The 24,994-nt window shown below is 40.6% G+C and overlaps 1 protein-coding gene across 7 annotated transcripts in view; it reads right to left on the reverse strand.

Moving 5' to 3' along the window:
- The window catches only part of enox2 (ecto-NOX disulfide-thiol exchanger 2), a 505,472-nt gene that overhangs the window by 140,214 nt on the left and 340,264 nt on the right, over positions 1–24,994 (reverse strand). For all 7 annotated transcript variants that reach the window (XM_061891605.1, XM_061891604.1, XM_061891603.1 and 4 more), the window contains one exon: positions 15,975–16,130. In XM_061891605.1, the coding sequence (XP_061747589.1) occupies positions 15,975–16,130 (156 nt within the window). The remainder of the gene's footprint in view (positions 1–15,974; positions 16,131–24,994) is intronic.

Consider the following 24,994-nt stretch of genomic DNA (forward strand, 5'->3'; position numbering starts at 1 on the left):
CAAAACTAAACACGTCCAGAATGTGGATAACTTGCTCAGTTCGCAAGGCGGACCTTGTTTTTCATGTCAGTACGTCTGTGATGCCGGAACATTTAAAGGGGAACATTATCACAATTTCAAAAGGGTTAAAAACAATGTTGTATTTTTTGAAGTTTTTTTCCAAATTTTACCGGTCCCGGAATATCCCTAAATAAAGCTTTAAAGTGCCTTATTTTGGCTATCTTCGAAACCACTATCCATTTCCCTGTGAGGTCATACAGGGCTGCCAATACAAACAACATGGCGGTTACCACAGCAAGATATAGCGACATTAGCTCGGATTCAGACTCGGATTCCAGCGGCTTAAGCGATTCAACAGATTACGCATGTATTGAAACAGATGGTCGGAGTATGGAGGCAGATAGCGAAAACAAAATTGAAGAAGAAATTGAAGTTATTGAGCGAATCGCTATTGACGCTTTTCGGCCATAGCGTGGGTGTACCTAATGAAGTGGCCCATAGCATGGCTGCCTTATTAGCATCGCCGGTAAAATGTGTGGACCAAACGATCAGGACTTTCGCATCTTGTGACACTGGAGCAACTTAAATCCGTCGATTGGTAAGTGTTTGTTTCGCATTAAATGTGGGTATCTAGTTTCAAATGTACATACAGCTAGCGTAAATAGCATGTTAGCATCGATTAGCGTAGCATGTTAGCATCGATTAGCTGGCAGTCATGCCATAACCAAATATGTCTGATTAGCACATAAGTCAACAACATCAACAAAACTCACCTTTGTGATTTCGTTGACTTAATCGTTGCTAAATGCATCTGCAGGTTATCCATACATCTCTGTGCCATGTCTGTCTTAGCATCGCCGGTAAAATGTGAAGACACTCTAGTACATTCAATGGGGGTCTGGCAGCAGATTTCTTGCCAGTGGTGCAGCTTGAATCCCTCCCTGTTAGTGTTGTTACACCCTCCGACAACACACTGACGAGGCATGATATCTCCAAGGTTCCAAAAAATAGTCGAAAAAACGGAAAATAACAGAGCTGAGACCCGGTGTTTGTAATGTGAAAATGAATATGGCGGGTGTGTTACCTCGGTGACGTCACGTTCTGACGTCATCGCTAAAAGAGCGATAAACAGAAAGGCGTTTAATTTGCCAAAATTCACCCATTTAGAGTTCGGAAATCGGTTGAAAAAATATATGGTCTTTTTTCTGCAAAATCAAGGTGTATATTGATGCTTGCATATGTTTGGTGATAATGTTCCCCTTTAAAGCAGACACATGTCGGACATCAGGAAAACGCGGTATCTCACTCTCCCCGGTAAGATAGTTCCAGTAGCATGTAGTGTTGTCCCGGTCCAACATTTTTTTCTATGCTTTTCGGTACTTTTCCTAAATAAATGGGACCACAAAAAATAGCATTATTGGCTTTATTTTAACAACAAATCTTAGGGTACATTAAACATATATTTATTATTGCAGGCTTGTACTTAAATAAGATAGTGAACATACATGACAACTTGTCTTTTATTAGTAAGTAAGCAAACAAAGGCTCCTAATTTAGTCAGCTGACATAAGCAGTAACATATTGTGTCATTCTCCATTCTCTTAATTTGTCAACATTATGAAGTGGTAGAAAATGAATTATTAATCTACTATAAATTAGACCAGTGGTTCTCAAATGGGGGTACGCGTACCCCTGGGGGTACTTGAAGGTATGCCAAGGGGTATGTGAGATTTTTTTTTTAAATATTCTAAAAATAGCAACAATTCAAACATCCTTTATAAATATATTTATTGAATCACACTTCAACAAAATATGAATGTAAGTTCATAAAGTGTGAAAAGAAATGCAACAATGCAATATTCAGTGTTGACAGCTAGATTTTTTGTGGACATGTTCCATAAATATTGATGTTCAAAACTTCTTTTTTTGTGAAGAAATGTTTAGAATTAAGTTCATGAATCCAAATGGATCTCTATTACAATCCCCAAAGAGGACACTTTAAGTTGATGATTACTTCTATGTGTAGAAATCTTTATTTATAATTGAATAACTTGTTTATTTTTCAACAAGGTTTTAGTTATTTTTACATCTTTTTTTCCAAATAGTTCAAGAAAGACCACTACAAATGAGCAATATTTTGCACTGTTATACAATTTAATAAATCAGAAACTGATGACATAGTGCTGTGTTTTACTTCTTTATCTTTTTTTTAATCTTTTTTGTCCCAAAATACTTTGCTCTGATTAGGGAGTAATTGAATTAAAAAAATGATCACAGGGATACATCACTGAAAAAAGGTAGAGAACCACTGGCTTAGACGATGGACCCCGTGCTGAGTTTTTTCTTGCCCTGATGTGGGATCTGAGCCGATGATGTCATTGTGGTTTGTGCAGTCCTTTGAGACACTTGTGATTAAGGGCTATGTAAATTAACTTTGATTGATAGATTGTAGGGCAGGGCGATATATATCGATATACTCGATATATCGCGGGTTTGTCTCTGTGCGATATAGAAAATGACGAAATCGTGATATTCGAGTATACGTTCTCACGTAGTTGCTTTCAGCTGCGGGCATTACACTGCATGCGTTTCTTACTCTTTCTTGTCTCTCCTTCTAACAGACTGCAAGCGCACCTTCTTACATACGTCACGCGTGCAACGTCAAACGCCGAGCAGAGAGGCAGCTACACGAGTGGTAATACGAGAGAGAGAAGGTGCAAATCTGGTAACAAATGGAGGAAGAATTAATTTCCAAGAAAAACAGCACTGTGTCTATCATCTGGCGGTGGTTTGGCTTAAAGCGGGAATATGTTGAACATTTATACGGCAAAAGCGTTGCTACAAAAAGTAGCACAAGAGCTAATTTGTAGCATCATTTGAAAAGTCACCCGCTAGAGAATTAAGAGTGCGCGAAACTGCAAGTCAACATCTCACCCACAAAATGCCGAAGCATCTATTTCAAGATCAACACCGTATGAAAAAAAAATCAACAACAGAAGGAGATAACGTCCGCAGATTTCCTATTCTGCAGCTCATTTTTATTTGACACTTATTGAAATATCTTGTGTGACATCGTACACAAAAGTGCACTTTATTTGTTTTAAACAATTGTAGTGGCGTTCTGCACAAAAAGTGCTCTTTTTTTTCGTGTTGTTTTGATACGTCATCTTAGTGACATCATGCACAAAAGTGCACTCATAGCTTGTTTTAAAATGTCTGACAATCTTGAACTTTGTTTTGAAATGACAAATGTTTCTGCCACTGCTTAATAACTGTTTAATAAATACACTTTTGGTCAATTGACTTAGTTGTGATTTCCCTCTCTGCATGAAAGTTTAAAATGAACATATATTAATGCAGTATGAAGAAGAATGTTTTAATGTAGACACATAGAATCATCATACTGCTGTGATTATATGCATCAAGTGTTCATTCAAGGCTAAGGCAAAATATCCAGATATGTATCGTGACATGGCCCAAAAATATCGAGATATTAATAAAAGTCCATATTGCCCAGACCTAATTGACTGATTGGTTGAAGACAAATCCATTTTTTAGCCACACCGTTTTATAAGCCGCAGGGTTCAAAGCCTAGGAAAAAAGTAGTGGCCTATAGTCCAGAATTAACGGTATACACTATTGCCATGTAACCTCCTGCTCTTGCAACTTAATGTCATACCAACACACTCCAAAATGTGATAACTAAACAAGATATAACAACTGTTTTAAATGTTGCAATAAAAATGTTGTATCATCAAAAACAATGAATATTTATTAACTCACCAAAAAACACTCAAAATTGGTACCGTTGGGTACTGGTATGGTTTCCCAGGTACTGGGAATTGGTACCGTATCGGTTCGAATGTGAACGGTACTCATCCCTAATTATATATTGTACTGTATATTGTACAGTATTTTGTACTTCTATAGTGTTTTGTATATTGTACAGGATTGCTTATTATTTTTATTGGATAGTAGTCTGTTTATTTCAATTGTTAGTTTTTCCTTTTTACCTCTTATGTCATTTATTTCACCCCATATTTGTTCCCACTACCGCACGTTAAATTGGATTCTTTAATCTCGTTATATGCAAATATAATGACAATAAAGTTCATTCTATTTTATTCTACTACACTCCTCTACATGATAGTACACATTACTTTATTACATAATAGTACAATACACTATTGACTATATTAGGCTATACACTGTAGCACTTAGCTCAGTGTTTGGTTCAAGGGCTGCTAAACTATCAACGTGACACAGCCCACAGGTTCTGTCTGAAAATGAAATGTAAAAGTAACAAAGAAGAAATCCAGAGGCATAAACTTTTCCCTTCAATCGCAGCTCAGGTGCTACCAGTGTCAGTGCTTCCATGCTAACTGGGAATAATTGGCAAGACGAGGCAAGGCTCGGAGGAAAGGAGCTTGCATAAACAAATATGACCTGGAAACATCACCAGGCGGGTCTTTTGTTTGGGAATCCTGGTGATGATGAAGAGTCTATGCACAAAGGAACAACACGTCTTTATCGCATTTTCTCTCAGAATAAATACTTGTGTCAGCCGAAACTAGCCTTGCATTAAAAAACTGAATATTTACCGCGGGAGGTGATTACTCACATTGACAGAAAATCTTTTTATTATGCTGCAAAATTCATTACTCAACTGTTTACAATTTTTTCTTTGTTTTCTGTGAACAGACAATGGCTTTAATAAGCGCTCTTAGTTCCAGTTCACTCCTCATGCAGCATCATGAACATTCTCTCCACAAGTGGGCTTGGCTTTTCCTTTCCTACATCTGATTCCATTCCATTCACGTCCATAGAAGCGGTTATGAATAAAATATATGTCTATTGTCGCAGGAACAATGAAAATCAGTTTGGTTTGTCTTTAGAATTAGCAGCATTGGATCAGGGGTATCCACACTTTTTGACTTGGGGGTTGTATTGGCCGAAAGGTTAAGATCACGGGTACAAGCGACCGAAATGAGTTTCCTCCGCCTTGTGGCGGGTCTCTCCCTTAGAGATAGGGTGAGAAGCTCTGTCATCCGTGAGGAACTCAAAGTAAAGCCGCTGCTCCTCCACATCGAGAGGAGCCAGATGAGGTGGTTCGGGCATCTGGTCAGGATGCCACCCGAACGCCTCCCGAGGGAGGTAATTAGGGCACGTCCAACCGGTAGGAGGCCACGGGGAAGACCCAGGACACGTTGGGAAGACTATGTCTCCCGGCTGGCTTGGGAATGCCTCAGGATCCCCTGGGAGGAGCTGGACGAAGTAGCTGAGGAGAGGAAAGTCTGGGCTTGCCTGCTTAGGCCGCTGTCCCCGTGACCCGACCTCGGATAATCGGAAGAAGATGGATGGATGGATGGGTTGCATTGAGCGAACAGGATTTGGAAGGAGCTGAAAGCTGACTTAATGTAATATATAAATATATATATACCGTATTTTCCACGCTATAAGCCGCACCTAAAAAACACAAATTTTCTCACGAGGTGACAGTGCGGCTTATAACCCGGTGCGCCTTATATATGGATTAATATAAATATTTATTTTCATAAAGTTTAGGTCTCGCAACTACGGTAAACAGCCGCCAACTTTTTCCCCGTAGAAGAGGAAGCGCTTCTTCTTCTACGGTATGCAACCGCCAAGGTAAGCACCCGCCCCCGTAGAAGAAGAAGCGCGCGGCTAATCCGATTCATTTCATTTGTGTGTTTCTGTAAAGACGACCACAAAATGGCTCCTACTAAGAGACGCGTACAACGCAGAATTCAAACTCAAGGCAATTCGTCATGCAGAAGAACACGGAAAGAGAGCAGCAGCGAGAGAATTGAACATCAATGAATCAATGGTGCGCAGATCGAGGAAGCAACAAGAAGAACTGCGCCAAGTAAAGAAGACAACACAGAGTTTCCGAGGGAACAAAGCAAGATGGCAACAGTTGGAGGAAAAACTGGAACAGTGGGTTGTTGAGCAGAGAGCAGCAAGCAGAAGTGTCAGTACCATCACTATTCCAATGAAGGCAACAGCGCTAGCAAGCGAACTTCACTTGGATGATTTTAAAGGAGGTGCTTCTTGGTGTTTCCGGTTCATGAAAAGACGCATTCTCTCCATCCGCACACGGACTACTATTTCACAGCAACTGCCAAAAGACTTTCAAGAAAAGCTGGCTACTTTCCGCGCATATTGTAAAAACAAGATAGCTGAAAAAAAGATCCGGCCAGAGCACATTATCAACATGGACGAGGTTCCACTGACTTTTGACATTCCTGTGAACCGCACTGTGGATAAAACGGGAGCATGAACGGTAAATATTCGCACCACAGGGAATGAGAAGTCGTCCTTCACTGTGGTTCTAGCTTGCCATGCTAATGGGCAGAAACTTCCACCCATGGTGATATTCAAAAGGAAGACCTTGCCAAAAGAAAACTTTCCAGCCGGCGTCATCATAAAATCTAACTCGAAGAGATGGATGGATGAAGAAAAGATGAGCGAGTGGTTGAAAGAAGTTTACGTTTAGAGACCGGGTGGCTTTTTTCACGCAGCTCCGTCCCTGTTGATTTACGACTCCATGCGTGCCCACATCACAGATGGTGTCAAGAAACAAGTAAAGCACACTAATACAACACTCGACGTCATTCCGGGTGGATTAACCAAAGACCTCCAACCACTGGATATTGGTGTCAACAGGGCATTCAAGGCTCGACTGCGAATGGCGTGGGAACAATGGATGACCGAAGGCGAACACACCTTCACTAAAACAGGGAGACAGCGCCGGACGACATACGCCAACATCTGCCAGTGGATTGTAAATGCCTGGGCGGATATATCGGTCTCAACTGTGGTCCGAGCTTTCCGGAAGGCAGGATTCATGGAACTGCCGGACAACAACAGCGACACTGACTCTGATGATTTCGACGAGACGGAGCCCGCCATTTTGGATGCCGTATTCGTCCAACTTTTTAATTCAGACACCGAAAAAGAAGAATTCGAGGGATTTATTGATGAGGAATAACTTCTGAAAGGGAGTTTTAAATGTTTATTTTGCGTGCTGTGACATTAACGTTCGAGCAAAGTTGAGTTATTGATGTTGCTATTGCTCAGCAATATTTTGAGTGTTACTATTGTGATTGCACATTTGCACATTATATTTTGGGTGTTACTATTGTGATTGCACATTATATTTTGGGTGTTACTATTGTGATTGCACATTTGCACATTATATTTTGGGTGTTACTATTGTGATTGCACATTATATTTTGGGTGTTACTATTGTGATTGCACATTTGCACATTATATTTTGAGTGTTACTATTGTGATTGCACATTTGCACATTATATTTTGAGTGTTACTATTGTGATTGCACATTTGCACATTTTGAGTGTTACTATTGTGATTGCACATTTGCACATTATATTTTGGGTGTTACTATTGTGATTGCACATTATATTTTGGGTGTTACTATTGTGATTGCACATTTGCACATTATATTTTGGGTGTTACTATTGTGATTGCACATTTGCACATTATATTTTGGGTGTTACTATTGTGATTGCACATTATATTTTGGGTGTTACTATTGTGATTGCACATTTGCACATTATATTTTGAGTGTTACTATTGTGATTGCACATTTGCACATTATATTTTGGGTGTTACTATTGTGATTGCACATTATATTTTGGGTGTTACTATTGTGATTGCACATTATATTTTGGGTGTTACTATTGTGATTGCACATTTGCACATTATATTTTGAGTGTTACTATTGTGATTGCACATTTGCACATTATATTTTGGGTGTTACTATTGTGATTGCACATTATATTTTGAGTGTTACTATTGTGATTGCACATTTGCACATTATATTTTGAGTGTTACTATTGTGATTGCACATTTGCACATTATATTTTGGGTGTTACTATTGTGATTGCACATTATATTTTGGGTGTTACTATTGTGATTGCACATTTGCACATTATATTTTGAGTGTTACTATTGTGATTGCACATTTGCACATTATATTTTGAGTGTTACTATTGTGATTGCACATTTGCACATTATATTTTGAGTGTTACTATTGTGATTGCACATTCGCACATTTTGAGTGTTACTATTGTGATTGCACATTTGCACATTATATTTTGGGTGTTACTATTGTGATTGCACATTTGCACATTATATTTTGGGTGTTACTATTGTGATTGCACATTTGCACATTATATTTTGAGTGTTACTATTGTGATTGCACATTTGCACATTTTGAGTGTTACTATTGTGATTGCACATTTGCACATTATATTTTGGGTGTTACTATTGTGATTGCACATTTGCACATTATATTTTGGGTGTTACTATTGTGATTGCACATTTGCACATTATATTTTGGGTGTTACTATTGTGATTGCACATTTGCACATTATATTTTGGGTGTTACTATTGTGATTGCACATTTGCACATTATATTTTGGGTGTTACTATTGTGATTGCACATTTGCACATTTTGAGTGTTACTATTGTGATTGCACATTTGCACATTATATTTTGGGTGCTACTATTGTGATTGCACATTTGCACATTTTGAGTGTTACTATTGTGATTGCACATTTGCACATTATATTTTGAGTGTTACTATTGTGATTGCACATTTGCACATTATATTTTGGGTGTTACTATTGTGATTGCACATTTGCACATTTTGAGTGTTACTATTGTAACTGCACATTTGCACATTTTGAGTGTTACTATTGTGATTGCACATTTGCACATTATATTTGGAGTGTTACTATTGTGATTGCACATTTGCACATTATATTTTGAGTGTTACTATTGTGATTGCACATTTGCACACTGGTTTGTATTATTAAAGTTTGACTGACCTATCTGACTGTTTTTTTGACATTCCCTTTAGCGCAGAGTAGGCGCAGATTATGACCGGGTGCGGCTTATAGGTTAACAAAGTTTTTAAATATGCCAATCATTAAAGGTGCGGCTTATAACACGGGGCGGCTTATAGCGCGGAAAATACGGTATATATTAGGGGTTTAACGGTACGCAAACATTTTGGTTCGGTACGTACCTCGGTTCAGAGGTCACGGTTCGGTTCATTTTCGCTACAGTAGGAACACGACAAAATATAATTTTTTGGGTTATTTATTTACCAAATTTGCAAAATCTTCCACCAAAAATAATTTTCTTACTGGAATATTTGATGTGAAGTAATCGGAACCTTGGATAGGTCAATAATTCCTAATAACATTGATTTTGATTTAATATTATGTTTTGAGCAATGACAGTTTGAAAGAAAAAAAAACAGCTTTGTTTTATTTGTCAACATTGCAACTTTTTCTAAATTACATTTAACCTTCAAGCTTTTTTATTTCACTTTTGATATTTTTTTGTTTATTTTAATTGTAGTTTTAGAATGTTCTGTGGGCCTTTAAAACTTTAGCTGTGGGCCGCACACACTTTTGACACCCCTGCTATGGATAATAACAAATTTAATCGGATAAATCTATGGGTAGAAAGCAGAGCCTGGAGACGCATGCGCGTTTATCATAACTCTCTCGCTCTCTGCCCCTCCCTCACGAATGCTGCTGCGCGCACAATTTTTTTTTTTTTTACCCCTTCTTAACCCTGAACGTACATTGTTAATACATGCAACCAAAACTCAAAATGCAGGACATTTGAGGCATTTAAGAAACTCTGCCCTGACAGCCCCGCAAAAGAGGACATGTCCCGTGAAAAGAGGACGTATGGTCAGTCTATCCTAGCCCAATCGCTGCTAGCATGCTAGCAAAAGAGGACATGTCCGGTGGTCGCTACATCTGTAAGTGAAAGTTAACACTCTGCTATGCAAAGCAAAACCCATTTATCAACAACACCCAGAAACGCCGCTGGCTTCGCTGGGCCTGAGCTCATCTAAGATGGACTGATGCAAAGTGGAAAAGTGTTCTGTGGTCTGACGAGTCCACATTTGAAATTATATTTGGAAACTGTGGACGTAGTGTCCTCCGGAACAAAGAGGAAAATAACCATCCAGATTGTTATAGGCGCAAAGTTCAAAAGCCAGCATCTGTGATGGTATGGGGGTGCATTAGTGCCCAAAGCATGGGTAACTTACACATCTGTGAAGGCACCATTAATGCTGAATGGTCCATACAGGTTTTGGAGCAACATATGTTGTCATCCAAGCAACGTTATCATGGACGCCACTGCTTATTTCAGCAAGACAATGCCAAGCCACGTGTTACAACAGCGTGGTTTCGTAGTAAAAGAGTGCGAGTACTTTCCTGGCCCGCATGCAGTCCAGACCTGCCTCCCATCAAAAATGTGTGGCGCATTATGAAGCGTAAAATACGACAGCGGAGACCCCAAACTGTTGAACGACTAAAGCTCTACATAAAGCAAGAATGGGAAAGAATTCCACTTTCAAAGCTTCAACAATTAGTTTCCTCAGTTCCCAAACGTTTATTGAGTGTTGTTAAAAGAAAAGGTGATGTAACGCAGTGGTGAACATGCGCTTTCTCAACTACTTTGACACGTGTTGCGGCCATGACATTCTAAGTTAATTATTATTTGTTTATGAGTTTAAACATCAAATATCTTGTCTTTGTACTGCATTCAACTGAATATGGGTTGAAAGGGATTTGCAAATCATTGCATTCCGTTTATATTTACATCTAACACAATTTCCCAATTCATATGGAGACAGGGTTTGTACATATTAAAATACATACATATACAACGTTGGCATGGTTCAAATTCAGGTTGAAAAGATATTTATTTAATTGTGTATATGACAACTGAGTCCTTGATTGATTTTAATCGTAATTATTTTCTGGATTTAATTTGAAATATGACTATATTTTTTATTTTGGCCTTCTTTTAATGTTCTGTAACGCACTTTGAATCGCTTTGCGTGCAAATTGTGCTTATATATAAACTTGCCGTGCCTCTTAATGCATAACAATTTGCTAAAAGACAGCTCTTATCTCCAAACACAATTAAGTTAAGGTACCACTGCATTTTGTTCTTGCTGGGATTTTCACATTTCGCAACCTTGGGTACAGGTAGCCGATAAAGTGTATAGCGGTTAAGTCTCCGGTTGTAATTGTTGTTCCTGTCAATGAACTTTAATGCATTGAAATACTTAATTGGCTTGTTTTGTGCTGCACTGAGAAGAAAACAGGGTTAAAATCAATTAAATGGTCATTTTACCTCACTAAATGAGTTTGGTGTATGTGTATGTGTGTTGGTGAATGTATGACAGTCCATATATGTTTGTTCATGAGATTTTGGACTTTAAGGCCAATCTTTGGTTTTAACGGCGGGATAGAGGGGAGTGATTCATTTTTCAGTTTGGTGACATTTGCTTGGTCCCTGTCAACAGAACTGTTTCTACTCGTTTGTCCTTCTTCAGTTATGTCAGTCAATATTACGATGGCTAGTTTAGGTTCACATTGATACGTCTGAAGTAGGGCTGGGCGATATATCGATATATACGATATATCGCGGGTTTGTCTCTGTGCGATATAGAAAATGACTATATCGTAATATTCGAGTATACGTTCTCACGCAGGACTTTTAGCTGAAGGCGTACACTTAGGCCATGGGTGTCAAACTCTGGCCCGCAGGCCCGTGTAATTTCATTTGGCCCTTGAGGCAATATCAAATTAACATTAGATCTGGCCCGCCGGTGTTATACAGCGGTGCCACCGATTTCCCGGGAGACTCTCGAATTTCAGTGCCCCTCCCGAAAATCTCCCGGTGCAACCATTCTACCGAATTCCCCCCGGACAAGAATATTGGGGGTGTGCCTTAAAGGCACTGTCTTTAGCGTCCTCTACAACCTGTCGTCAAGTCTGTTTTCCCTCACAAACAGCCTGCCGACCCAGTCACGTAATATATATGTGGCTTCTACACACATGTATGTAAATGCAAGGCATACTTGATCAACAGCATACAGGTCACACTGAGGGTGGCCATATAAACAACTTTAACACTGTTACAAATATGCGCCACACTGTGAACCCACACCAAACAAAAATAACAAACACATTTTGGGAGAACATCCGCACCGTAACACAACATAAACACAACAGCACAAATACCCAGAATCCCTTGCAGCACTAACTCTTCCGGACCGCTACAATATACACCCCTCCTACCCCAATCCCCACTACCAACAAACCCCGCCCGCCCACCTGAGCGCCGACATTAACTGAGCAGTAAAAAGGCCTGAATGGTTGATTTATTCATTGTTATTTTATTTTCAAATGTATTAGCCTGTGGAAAAAGTTAATGTTGATATTTACCTCAGAAGGCTGCAAATACAAAAGAGGCATTCATTTTTTATTTAGATTTGATTTGATATGCCATTGATATTTTTTAATTATTATTGTTATTATTATTTGAGGGCTTCACGGTGACAGAGGGGTTAGTGCGTCTGCCTCACAATACGAAGTTCCTGCAGTCCTGGCTTCAAATCCAGGCTCGGGATCTTTCTGTGTGGAGTTTGCATGTTCTCCCCGTGAATGTGTGGGTTCCCTCCGGGTACTCCGGCTTCCTCCCACCTCCAAAGACATGCACCTGGGGATAGGTTGATTGGCAACACTAAATTGGCCCTAGTGTGTGAATGTGAGTGTGAATGTTGTCTGTCCATCTGTGTTGGCCCTGCGATGAGGTGGCGACTTGTCCAGGGTGTACCCCGCCTTCCACCCGATTGTAGCTGAGATAGGCGCCAGCGCCCCCCGCGACCCCGAAAGGGAATAAGCGGTAGAAAATGGATGGATCGATGGATTATTATTTGAAACTCAATTTTGCATGTCACTATAAAGTTATATAAGCCTTGCTTGTTCAATATTCAATGAAAAACTTGTTTGGGTCCCTATTAAAAGGTTAATTTGTTCAACCTCGGCCCGCGGCCTTGTTCAGTTTTAAATTTTGGCCCACTCTGTATTTGAGTTTGACACCCCTGACTTAGGATCTCCTTGCTCTTTCCTGTGTCTCCTTCTTACAGACAAGCAGGCGCACGTTCTTACATACGTCACAAACTGTCACGTCATACGTCACATACACGCCCCTGTAGAGCGGTAGCGGCGTGGCTAAAGTTAGCTGCTAATGTAGCCGTACGAGAGAAAGATGGTGCAGATCTGGTAACAAATGAAGAAAGACTTAATTCCCAATAAAAACAGCAGAGTTTCCATCGTCTGGCGGTGGTTCGGCTTCAAGGGGGAATATGTCGTACAGACAACCGTAATTTGTCAAGTGTGGGGGGGGGGAAAGTGTTGCTATAAAAGTAGCATTACTGCTAATATGTAGCATCATTTGTAAAGTCACTCGCTAGAGCCGTGATTTTCAACCTTTTTTGAGCCAAGGCACATTTTTTGCGTTGAAAAAAATCTGGAGGCACACCACCAACAGAAATCATCAACTCAGTTGACGGTTAAAAGTCATTGTCGCAATTGTTGGATATGATTGTAGCTGAGATAGGCACCAGCGCCCCCTGCCACCCTAAAGGGAATAAGCGGTAGAAAATGGATGGATGGATGAACTTTAAAGCATAACCAAGCATGCATTCATATAGCTTTTGTCTCAAAGTAGGTGTACTGTCACATCATGCCATGACTTTTTGGGAGTTTTTTTCCTGTTTTCCGTGTGTGTAGTGTTTAGCGCTCCTTTTTTGGTGGCTTTTTTAATTTTTGGGTATTTTCCTGTAGCAGCTTTATGTCTTCCTTTGAGCGATATTTCCCGCATCTACTTTGTTTTAGCAATCAAGAATATTTAAGTGGTTTTTATCCGTCTTTGTGGGGACATTGTTGGTTGTCATGTCATGTTCGGATTTACATTGTGGACGCCGTCTTTGCTCCACAGTAAGTTTTTGCTGTTGTCCAGCATTCTGTTTTTGTTTACTTTGCAGCCAGTTCAGTTTTAGTTTCGTTCTGCATAGCCTTCCCTAAGCTGCAAAGTCTTTTTCTTAAGGGCACTCACCTTTTGTTTATTTTGGGTTTAAGCATAAGACACCTTTTTACTTGCATTTACAAAGCAATTAGCTACCGCCTGCCACCTACTGATATGGAAGAGTATTATACGGCTCTAGACAGCACCGACACTCAAAAACAACAACACATAATTTGGAGACTATAATTACTGGTTTGCAAAAAATGTTTTTATCACAAATATGTGAAATTAGATAATCTCGCACATTAGTTGAAAAAACACTGCACTAGAGAATGAAGAGAATTTCATAACCTTAGTAACAAGGCCACATAATGAATGACAAATACTATTTGATTTCCTATTATGCTACTCATTTTTATTTGACACTTAAAATGTCTCTGACAATCTTGCAATTTATGTTTTGGAAATGACTTGAATGTTTGTGCCATTGCTCAATAACTTTAAGAAATACACTTTTGGTCAATTAACTTACCTTATTTCCTTGAATAGGCGCCGGGCATGTAATATGGACCTGCCTTGAATTACTGCCGGGTAAAACTCGCTCCCCAAATTTATAAGCGCGTGCTTACTTTTACCGCCGGGTCAAATTTGTGACGTCACGAGTGACGCTTCCCCTGCCGTCATTTTCAAAATGGCCGAGGAGTTTTTTTTTTTGCTTTTATTTTGTGTAAACCAGGGGTCTTGTTTCACAGCCATACAGATCACACTAATGGTTGTGATATGAAACAATTTTAACACTCTTACTATTATGCGCCACACTCTGTGAACACTAACCAAACAAGAATAACAAACACATGTCTGGAGAAAATTGGCTCTGTACACACTATAAACGCAACATAAGAATTACCCATAATGCTGTGCATCCATGACTCTTGGCTATATTATACACCTCTCCGTGCGTGGGTTGGGGACGCGTGTATAATATAGCCAAGAGTCATGGATGCATTGGAATGCTGGGTAATTCTTATGTTGCGTTTATAATGTGTTACAGAGCCAATGTTCTCCAGAAATGTGTTTGTTATTCTTGTTTGGTTAGGGTTCACAGAGTGTGGCGCATATTAGTAAGCGTTTTAACGTTGTTTATATCACAACCATCAGTGTAAGCGGTATGGCTGTTGACCAAGTATGCATTGCAATCGTCCTACCGGCACGCAGATAGCATGGTGTAAAGGTGAGCGCGATCAAGCAATCAATCAATGTTTACTTATATAGCCCTAAATCACTAGTGTCTCAAAGGGCTGCACAAACCACCACGACATCCTCGGTAGGCCCACATAAGGGCAAGGAAAACTCACACCCAGTGGGACGTCGGTGACAATAATGACCCAGTGGGACGTCGGTGACAATGATGACTATGAGAACCTTAGAGAGGAGGAAAGCAATGGATGTCGAGCGGGTCTAACATGATACTGTGAAAGTTCAATCGATGACCTGCTGTAGAGCAATGGTCGCCAACCACCGGGCTGCGGCCGCAAAATAATTATTTATTAATTTATTTTTTTTAATCACACTCAATTTTTTACTGCATGCCATTGGTAAGCGCAGGGTTGAAAAGAGGTTTTAACGCAATTAGCGCCTGCTTACTTTTACCGCATGCCTTGAACAAGCGCAGGAGTGAGAAGAGGTTTTAAATTAATTAGCGCCCCGGCGGCTATTCAAGGAAATACGACAGTTGTGATTTCCCTCTCGGCATGAAAGTTTAAAATGAGCATATATTAATGTAGTATGAAGAAGAATGTTTTAATGTATACACGTAGAATCATCATACTGCTGTGATTATATGCATCAAGTGTTCATTCAAGGCCAAGGCAAAACATTGTAATATATACCGTATATCGCGATATGGCCTAAAAATATTGCGATATTAAAAAAAAGGCAATATCGCCCAGCCCTAGTCTGAAGGTTGTCCTAAATAACCAAAGCTCGAAAGTTCAGCCAAAACGAGCACGGTTCAATATGGAGGTAGCCTTGAGCGCTGGAAATGAGAGCGATAGTGCAGGCTGAGCATGACTTACTGGGGTTAGGCGGGAAGAGGGTGCATGTCTTGCAGTGGATTATCTCCTTGACGACTGGGAATTCGTGCGACAGGGGCGGGGGCACCATGCCGAGGCCAGGCATCATGGGGTTGATGGGCGCGATCCCCGGCATCATTCCCAGGCTGGGGTCAAAATCTGGGGACAGAGGGGTGACAGAGCGGGGTCAAACCTGGCCTGGCAGGACGTCACTCAGCACACGTTTGTTCAAGCCGGCGGTTATTCCCTTTCATGATTCAAGCATGCTGTAAACAAGCTGCATTATTAATATGTTAGCGAGGCGAGTCCCGCTGCGACACCTTGTCCTCTTTCACTTTGTGTTGTTGTTTTCTTTTGTTGTATAACAACCGCAGTGAGAAGATGATGTTTGAGTGTGTGTGACAACTTCCTACATAGAACAATCAAAATGCACATGAAAGCCACAGATCATAACAAAGACTGTTAGCAACATTGATTTGGAGCAAAGATGTACAAACACACACATACACACACACACACACACACACACACACACACACACACACACACACACACACACACACACACACACACACACACACACACACACACACACACACACACACACGCTGACATTAAAAAAAAAAATGTATTTATGTAAATGTTGCCTCGCTCAGGCCTCAGGCTGAATGTCACCTGCAGATGATTTCAGAAAGACTCACGGCGGGGGTTTCTGTCGCCGTGCAAACACAAACAGGGCTGCAACACGGTGTTGTACGCTCTCTACAGACAATTCATTAGGCACCCATGCACATTCGCTACAAGCACAACGATAAACATAACTCCAATAATTGTTTTCCTTATTATTGAAGAACCTACAACACTAGCCCCTTATGCAATATTATTTGTTGATCCATCTTCTTCCGCTTATCCGAGGTCGGGTCGCGGGGGCAACAGCCTAAGCAGGGAAAGCCAGACTTCCCTTTCCCCAGCCACTTCGTCTAGCTCTTCCCAGGGGATCCCGGGGCGTTCCCAGGCCAGCCGGGAGACATAGTCTTCCCAACGTGTCCTGGGTCTTCCCCGTGGCCTCCTACCGGTTGGACGTGCCCTAAACACCTCCCCAGGGAGGCGTTTGGGTGGCATCTCGACCAGATGCCCGAACCACCTCATCTGGCTCCTCTCGATGTGGAGGAGCAGCGGCTTTACTTTGAGTTCCTCCCGGATGGCAGAGCTTCTCACCCTATCTCTAAGGGAGAAGGAAACTAATTTCGGCCGCTTGTATCCGTGATCTTATCCTTTCGGTCATGACCCAAAGCTCATGACCATGGGTGAGGATGGGAACGTAGATCGACCGGTAAATTGAGAGCTTTGCCTTCGGGCTCAGCTCCTTCTTCACCACAACAGATCGGTACAACGTCCGCATTACTGAAGACGCCGCACCGATCCGCCTGTCGATCTCACGATCCACTCTTCCCTCACTCGTGAACAAGACTCCTAGGTACTTGAACTCCTCCACTTGGGGCAGGGTCTCCTCCCCAACCCGGAGATGGCCCTCCACCCTTTTCCGGGCGAGAACCATGGACTCGGACTTGGAGGTGCTGATTCTCATTCCGGGCGCTTCACACTCGGCTCCAAACTGATCCAGTGAGAGCTGAAGATCCCGGTCAGATGAAGCCATCAGGACCACATCATCTGCAAAAAGCAGAGACCTAATCCTGCGGTCACCAAACCGGAACCCCTCAACGCCTTGACTGCGCCTAGAAATTCTGTCCATAAAAGTTATGAACAGAATCGATGACAAAGGACAGCTTTGGCGGAGTCCAACCCTCACTGGAAATGTGTTTGACTTACTGCCGGCAATGTGGACCAAGCTCTGGCACTGATCGTAGAGGGAGCGGACCGCCACAATAAGACAGTCCGATACCCCATACTCTCTGAGCACTCCCTACAGGACTTCCCGAGGGACACGGTCGAATGCCTTCTCCAAGTCCACAAAGCACATGTAGACTGGTTGGGCAAACTCCCATGCACATTTTATTATTTGTTGATGTCATTTTTAAATACTAACGTACAGCGAAACTACATTCATAGTCTCTATAGCAGAGCTGTCTATGGGTGCTATTTTGGAATATGTTTGCAGTTTTTTAAACGTTGACCACGGGCCGCACTTTGGACATTGAGAGTCACTTAAAGTGCTATTGAATTGTAAAATAATACAATGAATATAATAATGTATGAACGCAAGTTGTGTTTTTTCATAAAAATACAGGATTTGATTCTCTTCTAAAATATTTGTTACATTTTTTTTTTAAGAATTATTACTCAAGCCATTAGTAGTCCTTATATTATAGTGCCTATAATAAATTGATATAAAATTGTAACTGAACAAATAAAATAAAGAATTATGGAATACACTTTTTTATTCTCTTTTAAAATAGTAATTTAATTATTATTTATTAGACATTATTACTTGCATTACTTATAAAAGCACCTACATTAAATTAATTAAAAAAATTATGACAGGAAAACAAAATCAACAAAGTATTATGGCAAGTTATATAATTTTATTGAACTACATAATTTTCTCTTCTAGAATATTATTTCAATGATTATATTTTCTATTAGTGTTTCTATTTATTACTTAGATAAATAATACACCATTAGCATTAATTATAAAGGTGCCAATACTAAATACTTTTTAATAATATAATAAATAATTATAAAAATGATGAATTAAAAGTGCCGATACTAAATAAATAAAAAAATACAAAGATTCATGTATTAAGGCAAATAATATTTTATAGAAATACGAGATAGGCTCCAGCACCCCCTGCGATCTCGAACGGGACAAGCGGTAGAAAATGGATGGATGGATGGATGGGTTTCTATTTATTATTTAGATAAATAATACACCATTAGCATTAATTCTAAGGGTGCTAATATTAAATATACTTTAAATATATAATAAAGGCGCCGATACTAAATAAATAAAAAATATATAATGATTCATGTATTAAGGCAAATAACATTTTATATAAATACGAGAGAGGCTCCAGCACCCCTTGCGACCCGAGGACGGGACAAGCGGTAGAAATGGATGGATGGATGTTCTTTTCCTTTAGAACAGTGGTCCCCAACCTTTTTGTCCTGAAAAAGGGAGGTTTTTTTGGGTTGGTGTACTAATTGTAAGTGAATCTTGTGTTTTTTATGTTGATTTAATAAAAAAATAAAATAAAATAAATATTTATAAAAAATTCTTCTGCGCCCCGATGGTTAGGGACAACTGCTTTCAAACACTTATTTCAATTATTTATTTCAATACTTAAGTTGCAGTAATAAAAGGCAGCAATAAACAAAATGTGTGTTATATATAACATAATTAAAGTACCAATTAATAAAAAAATAATTCTAAAAAAAACCCTCATGTACACAAATAAAGTGTGTTAAATGTGTTAAGTTGCATAATAAAAAAACCTTATCATGAAAGAATTCAGTATTACTTTATGGTGACATACTGTATGTATTATAACAAATAATAATACACAGCAATAAAGAATATTTGCTTTTTTTTAACACAAAATAGTTAAGAAGTATATTAAATATTTGATAATATAAAAGCTTGCTTTAAGTTTCCACACCTACTGCTTACAAAAATAAAATGTAATTTTGTTTTTATTATACATATATTTTCTGTAGCATGACGACTAAAAACAAACATATCATGATTATAACAACACATGGATAACAGGCCTGTGGGATATATATCCAGTCAAGGACTTAATTACTATTAGTATCATAAACTATGTTAAACATATGGGTTCCATTTCCAGGCAGCATGAATGTGCAGTAAATCCTGTGCAGAGCAGGCAACATATCCAGCACTAAATGGAAATAGATACTATAATTCCTTATAAATGAAGGGAGTAGGAGAATAGAGAAATAAGCACATTAAGGTGGGCAGAGACTTGGAATAGATCCCTGAAGCCAGAGAGGACGTAATAAATACGCAAGTTATAAAACAAGCTGCAATAATGAGCGCGGAGAAATAGGAGGCGCTCAACAAGAGTAGTGCGCAAATTGTTTCAGGCAACGCTGCTTTGCCAATAAATCCTTTGGAATTGAGCGGAAAGAGAAGGACAGGCGGAGAATATGGCGATATTTCCACACGGCAAACTTTGCTTGTGTCAATCAAAGGCGTGAAGCGCTGCAATGAGTAATGATAATAAAAGTGCACATTATTTATTTCCTACCCAGGAGTTCCTTCGTTTCCATTTGTGCAGAACCGCTGCAGGACATGTTTCATCACCGGTATGCTATCATTATTTCCTGCCTGCTTATTACAACGTACTCCAAGGTATGTGCAACACACACACACGCATTTATATTGTTGGACATCCTTAAAGTATTTATAACATTGAATTACTCAACTTTCAAGCGGATTTCAGATGTAAAACGAGAAATTGCAACTCCCGTGTGTCAGGCTTGCCTCTGACAGTGTGTTTGTCTTCTAGCTTTTTCCTGTGTGTGGAGTATTTCCTGTCAGCGCTCTTACTTTGTTGGTTTCCTGCCTTTCTCCCTGAGCGCTGTTTCCCCTAAGCTGCGGCTGATTGGCACCTGACCACACCTGGTGTCAATCAGCCCACTCCTATTTGAACCTGTTCTGTCGTCCAGTCAGCGCTGGATTAATGTCTTGTCATGTGTCGTTGCTACCTGTCGTGTCGTATCATATCGTGTCAATGCAGCGTTGCGGTGAGCTATATTCGATAGTGGTTTGTATCTTATTGTCTTTTGTTGCCTGCTTTCAAGTTTGTTTTGTACTACACGTTACGATTTCTGTTTTCCTGCTCGCTTCCACGCTAGGCACCTTTTGTTTTTGATAGCTTTCATGCTAAGCTCCATTTGTTTTTTAGCTCTAATGCTAGCTCTTTTAGTTTGGTATCCGCCTTGTGCGTGCTTTTTGTTAGTACCCTTTTGTTTGTTCTTGTTTAGTGTTTAATTAAATCATGCAGAACAGCCCCAGGCCTATGGACACAACACCACCCAAAGACAATGGGCATATACACAAACACACCCCACTCATTGCCTTCACCACCGCTCGATTCCCCTTTGGAGTGATGGGACGGCTGAGTAGCGCTTTATAGCAGCAGGCCGGCCTCTAAGGCCCAAATGCAGCTGTGTGTTGTCCTGAAGTCAATTGTTAATATTATTTACATAATTACTTGATAATATTTTTGTATTAGTGACTGCAATGCTTGGGGCTAAAGTTGTTTATATTTATTGTACGCTGTAATCTGTAAACAGCAGTTAGATGATGTCCCTTCCGCTAAATTACTTCCTGTTGGTTGACTTCCGGTATTCGTTTGAAAGCAAGTAATGCATGTTGCGGTCTTCTCTCGTAATTTCTGTTGCCATCCTACACAAAGTGGCGAAGAAGCAATGCCGTAAGTTGTCTTTAAAAGGTTAACAACATGTCAGACACGTTAAAAAAGTGTAATAGTGCCGATATGTTAAATATAATTGTCGAACTAGATACAATGTGTTCAAGTCATTCAGTCTCCCTCTGCTGGACATTTTCGGACCTTACTGTTACATTTTCATATGTCATTGTAGAAAAATATGTACAGAGGCAATAAGTGTGTTGTGTTTCTTTGTTATTGTCTATGAAGAAGTGTCAAAAGTAAATGGTCAAGCTTACGACGACGTTCTCTTCATTGACTCCGGTTTGGCTTGGTGTTGATTTGGCGTTTTTACACGTCTTACGAGAACACTAAAAGCTGAGGTAGGCTCCGGCGACCACCCGCGACACCAAAAGGGACAAGCGGTAGAAAATGGATGGATGGATGATTGATTGAAAAATACTCCTATGTTAAAGCATATCAAACGGTGCAGCCTACACATATCTCTTATGTTTGACTGCCATCTACTGGTCACACTTGTCATCACACCATGTACCAAATAAAATTGCTTTGAGGTGGGTAACCTCAACCAAATGTATTCCTTACCATATTATAAGGCGCGCTGTTGAGTTTTGAGGGGGGAAAAATTATTTCAAGTGCTCCTTATAGTCCGGAAAACACGGTAAATGTTAATAAGTGGGCCCCAAGGTCAAAAAGGTTAAGAACCCCTGGCTTTCGATATGAAGCAATGCAGTTTATAATTAGCTGCTTTCCGCTCGATCGGCATTATTCATGTACTCTTCCACGGAAATTAGCACCTATTGATTGGCGGCCGATCGATCGGCACATCCTTAAAGGCCTACTGAAATGAGATTTTCTTATTCAAACGGGGATAGCAGGTCCATTCTATGTGTCATACTTGATCAATTCGCGATATTGCCATATTTTTGTTTTATTTAGTAGAGAACATCAAGAAGTTTGCAACTTTTGGTCGCTAATAAAAAAGCCTTGCCTGTACCGGAAGTAGCAGACGATGTGCGCCTGACGTCACGGGTTGTGGAGCTCCTCACATCTGAACATTGTTTACAATCATGGCCACCAGCAGCGAGAGTGATTCGGACTGAGAAAGCGACAATTTCCCCATTAATTTGAGCGAGGATGAAAGATTCATGGATGAGGATAGTGAGAGTGAAGGACTAGAAAGAAGAAAAAAAACGAGGGCAGTGGGAGCGATTCAGATGTTATTAGACACATTTACTAGGATAATTCTGGAAAATCCCTTATCTGCTTATTGTGTTACTAGTGTTTTAGTGAGATTATAGTCGTACTTGAAAGTCGGAGGGGTGTGGTGACCGCCAGTCTCTGAGGGAAGCCACGTTTCTCGACCAGGCGAAGAGAAGGCAGCCGTTGGGGCCGGGCTGAGATTTTTTTTTTTTTCCCCTCCTCCACAGTGGAAGCATCCCACGTTCGCGGGCGGCTGGTCGGAGGAGGCAAGCGAGTCCGCAGCTGCCTCTTTGACAGGTGCACAACAAACAACGCAAGCTCTCCGCTCATGTCTACGGTAAGAGCCGACTTATTACCACAATTTTCTCACAGAAACCTGCCGGCTGACATGTGGTCGGGAACCGTGTTCGCTTGCCTGCTCTGTTCCATAGTAAAGCTTCACCGTCATCTTTTGGGAATGTAAACAACGAAACACCGGCTGTGTTTGTGTTGCTAAAGGCAGCCGCAATACACCGCTTCCCACCTACATCTTTCTTCTTTGACGTCTTCATTACAAATTGCAAAAGATTCAGCAACAAAAATGTCCAGAATACTGTGTAATTATGCGATTAAAGTAGGCGACTTATAGCTGGGATCGGTGCTTGACCAAAATTTCCGCTACAATCCGTGACATCACGCGCACACGTCATCATACGGCGACGTTTTCAACAGGCCAGTAGGCCTTTAACAAAAAATCTTAGGGTGTGGCGGACCGGTACTCTAAAGAGGCGGTATGGTACTGAATATGATTCATTAGTATCGCGGTACTACTATACTACTGGGGCAGTATATATAGCTCGGTTGGTAGAGCGGCCGTGCCAGCAACTTGAGGGTTGCAGGTTCGATTCCCGCTTCTGCCATCCTAGTCACTGCTGTTGTGTCCTTGGGCAAGACACTTTACCCGCGTGCTCCCAGTGCCACCCACACTGGTTTAAATGTAACTTAGATATTGGGTTTCACTATGTAAAGCGCTTTGAGTCACTAGAGAAAAGCGCTATATAAACATAATTCACTTCACTTCACTACTATTACCCGTACACCGTACAACCCTACTAGTTACTATGGTAATCTACGTCACAGCAGGTCAGACGAGGCACCAAGCAGTGTGGGTGGGGAGCGTTTCCAGAGCCTGAAATGTGGGTGTCAGGAACAGACGTGCAAGGAGATTTTGTACAAGAAAGTTCTAAAGCTTAGTGATGTATCACATATGTCAGATTGTAGATGTTTTTTGTTTTTTTACCCTTCACGTTCCTATTTCGCTGTGTTTGTTGCATTTTGCTTGATTGTAAAATATGTAGATTGAAAGGGGGTGTGATGTTCATATGTTCTCAATATTCAGGGTTTTATCGTTCATAGAAACAAAACAAAAAATTCCATTCCGTTTTTAAGGCTGTTTGTCATGACATTTTTAGCATTCTAAAAGTTGAGATAGGCTCCGGCGACCCCCTGCGACCCCAAAAGGAACAAGCGGTAGAAAATGGATGGATAATTGATTGAAAAATACTCCTATGTTAAAGCACATCAAACGGTGCAGCCTACACGTATCTCTTATGTTTGACTGCCATCTACTGGTCACACTTATCATCACACCATGTGCCAAATAAAAATGCTTTGAGGTGGGTAACCTCAACCAAACGTATTCCTAACCATTTTATAAGGCGCACTGTTGAGTTTTTAGGGGAAAAAAAGGATTTTAAGTGCTCCTTATAGTCCGGAAAACACGGTAAGTGTTAATGAGTGGGCCCCAAGGTCAAAAAGGTTAAAAACCCCTGGCTTTCGATATGAAGCAATGCAGTTTATAATTAGCTGCTTTCCGCTCGATCGGCATTATTCATGTACTATTCCACGGAAATTAGCAGATATTGATTGGCGGCCGATCGATCGGCACATCCTTAATGTCAACAAAACTAAGTCCTAACTATAAATGTCACACAAGTGGGAAAATAAGTTGGCCACTGTTATTATCAAGAGGTCCACACAGTGAAGCACATAAAAGTGTGGTTGAAAAACGCTCGAGACCACTGTGGACCAAAGTCTGGCAAGCAGACAGGCAAGAAAAGGTTTCTTGTGGGCTTGAAAGCAAGCAGAAGTTCAGATGTTTGACTCCCGCTGGTTGGAAGCGGCAGCGGGAGAGATAATGAAGGCTGGAAGCTGGATGCGAGAAGGTCGGCGGGCGCAGATTACAAGGTGTGCTCGGGTCCAGGTGGCACGGCCATCTCGCCTCATTAGAGAATATTAGACGGAAACCGCCCATGTCGTGGTGGAAAACGCCACCTGCCGCCGCCTTCCAAGGACCGCTGAGGTTAGGAATCAAATCTTTGATTGAGGAGCCGCTCAGCACGTAATTATGCTGAACAAACCTCCAGGACTGAAGAAGAAGAAGAT

Source organism: Nerophis ophidion, linkage group LG29 (assembly GCF_033978795.1).
Source record: "Nerophis ophidion isolate RoL-2023_Sa linkage group LG29, RoL_Noph_v1.0, whole genome shotgun sequence".
Lineage (NCBI taxonomy): Eukaryota > Metazoa > Chordata > Actinopteri > Syngnathiformes > Syngnathidae > Nerophis > Nerophis ophidion.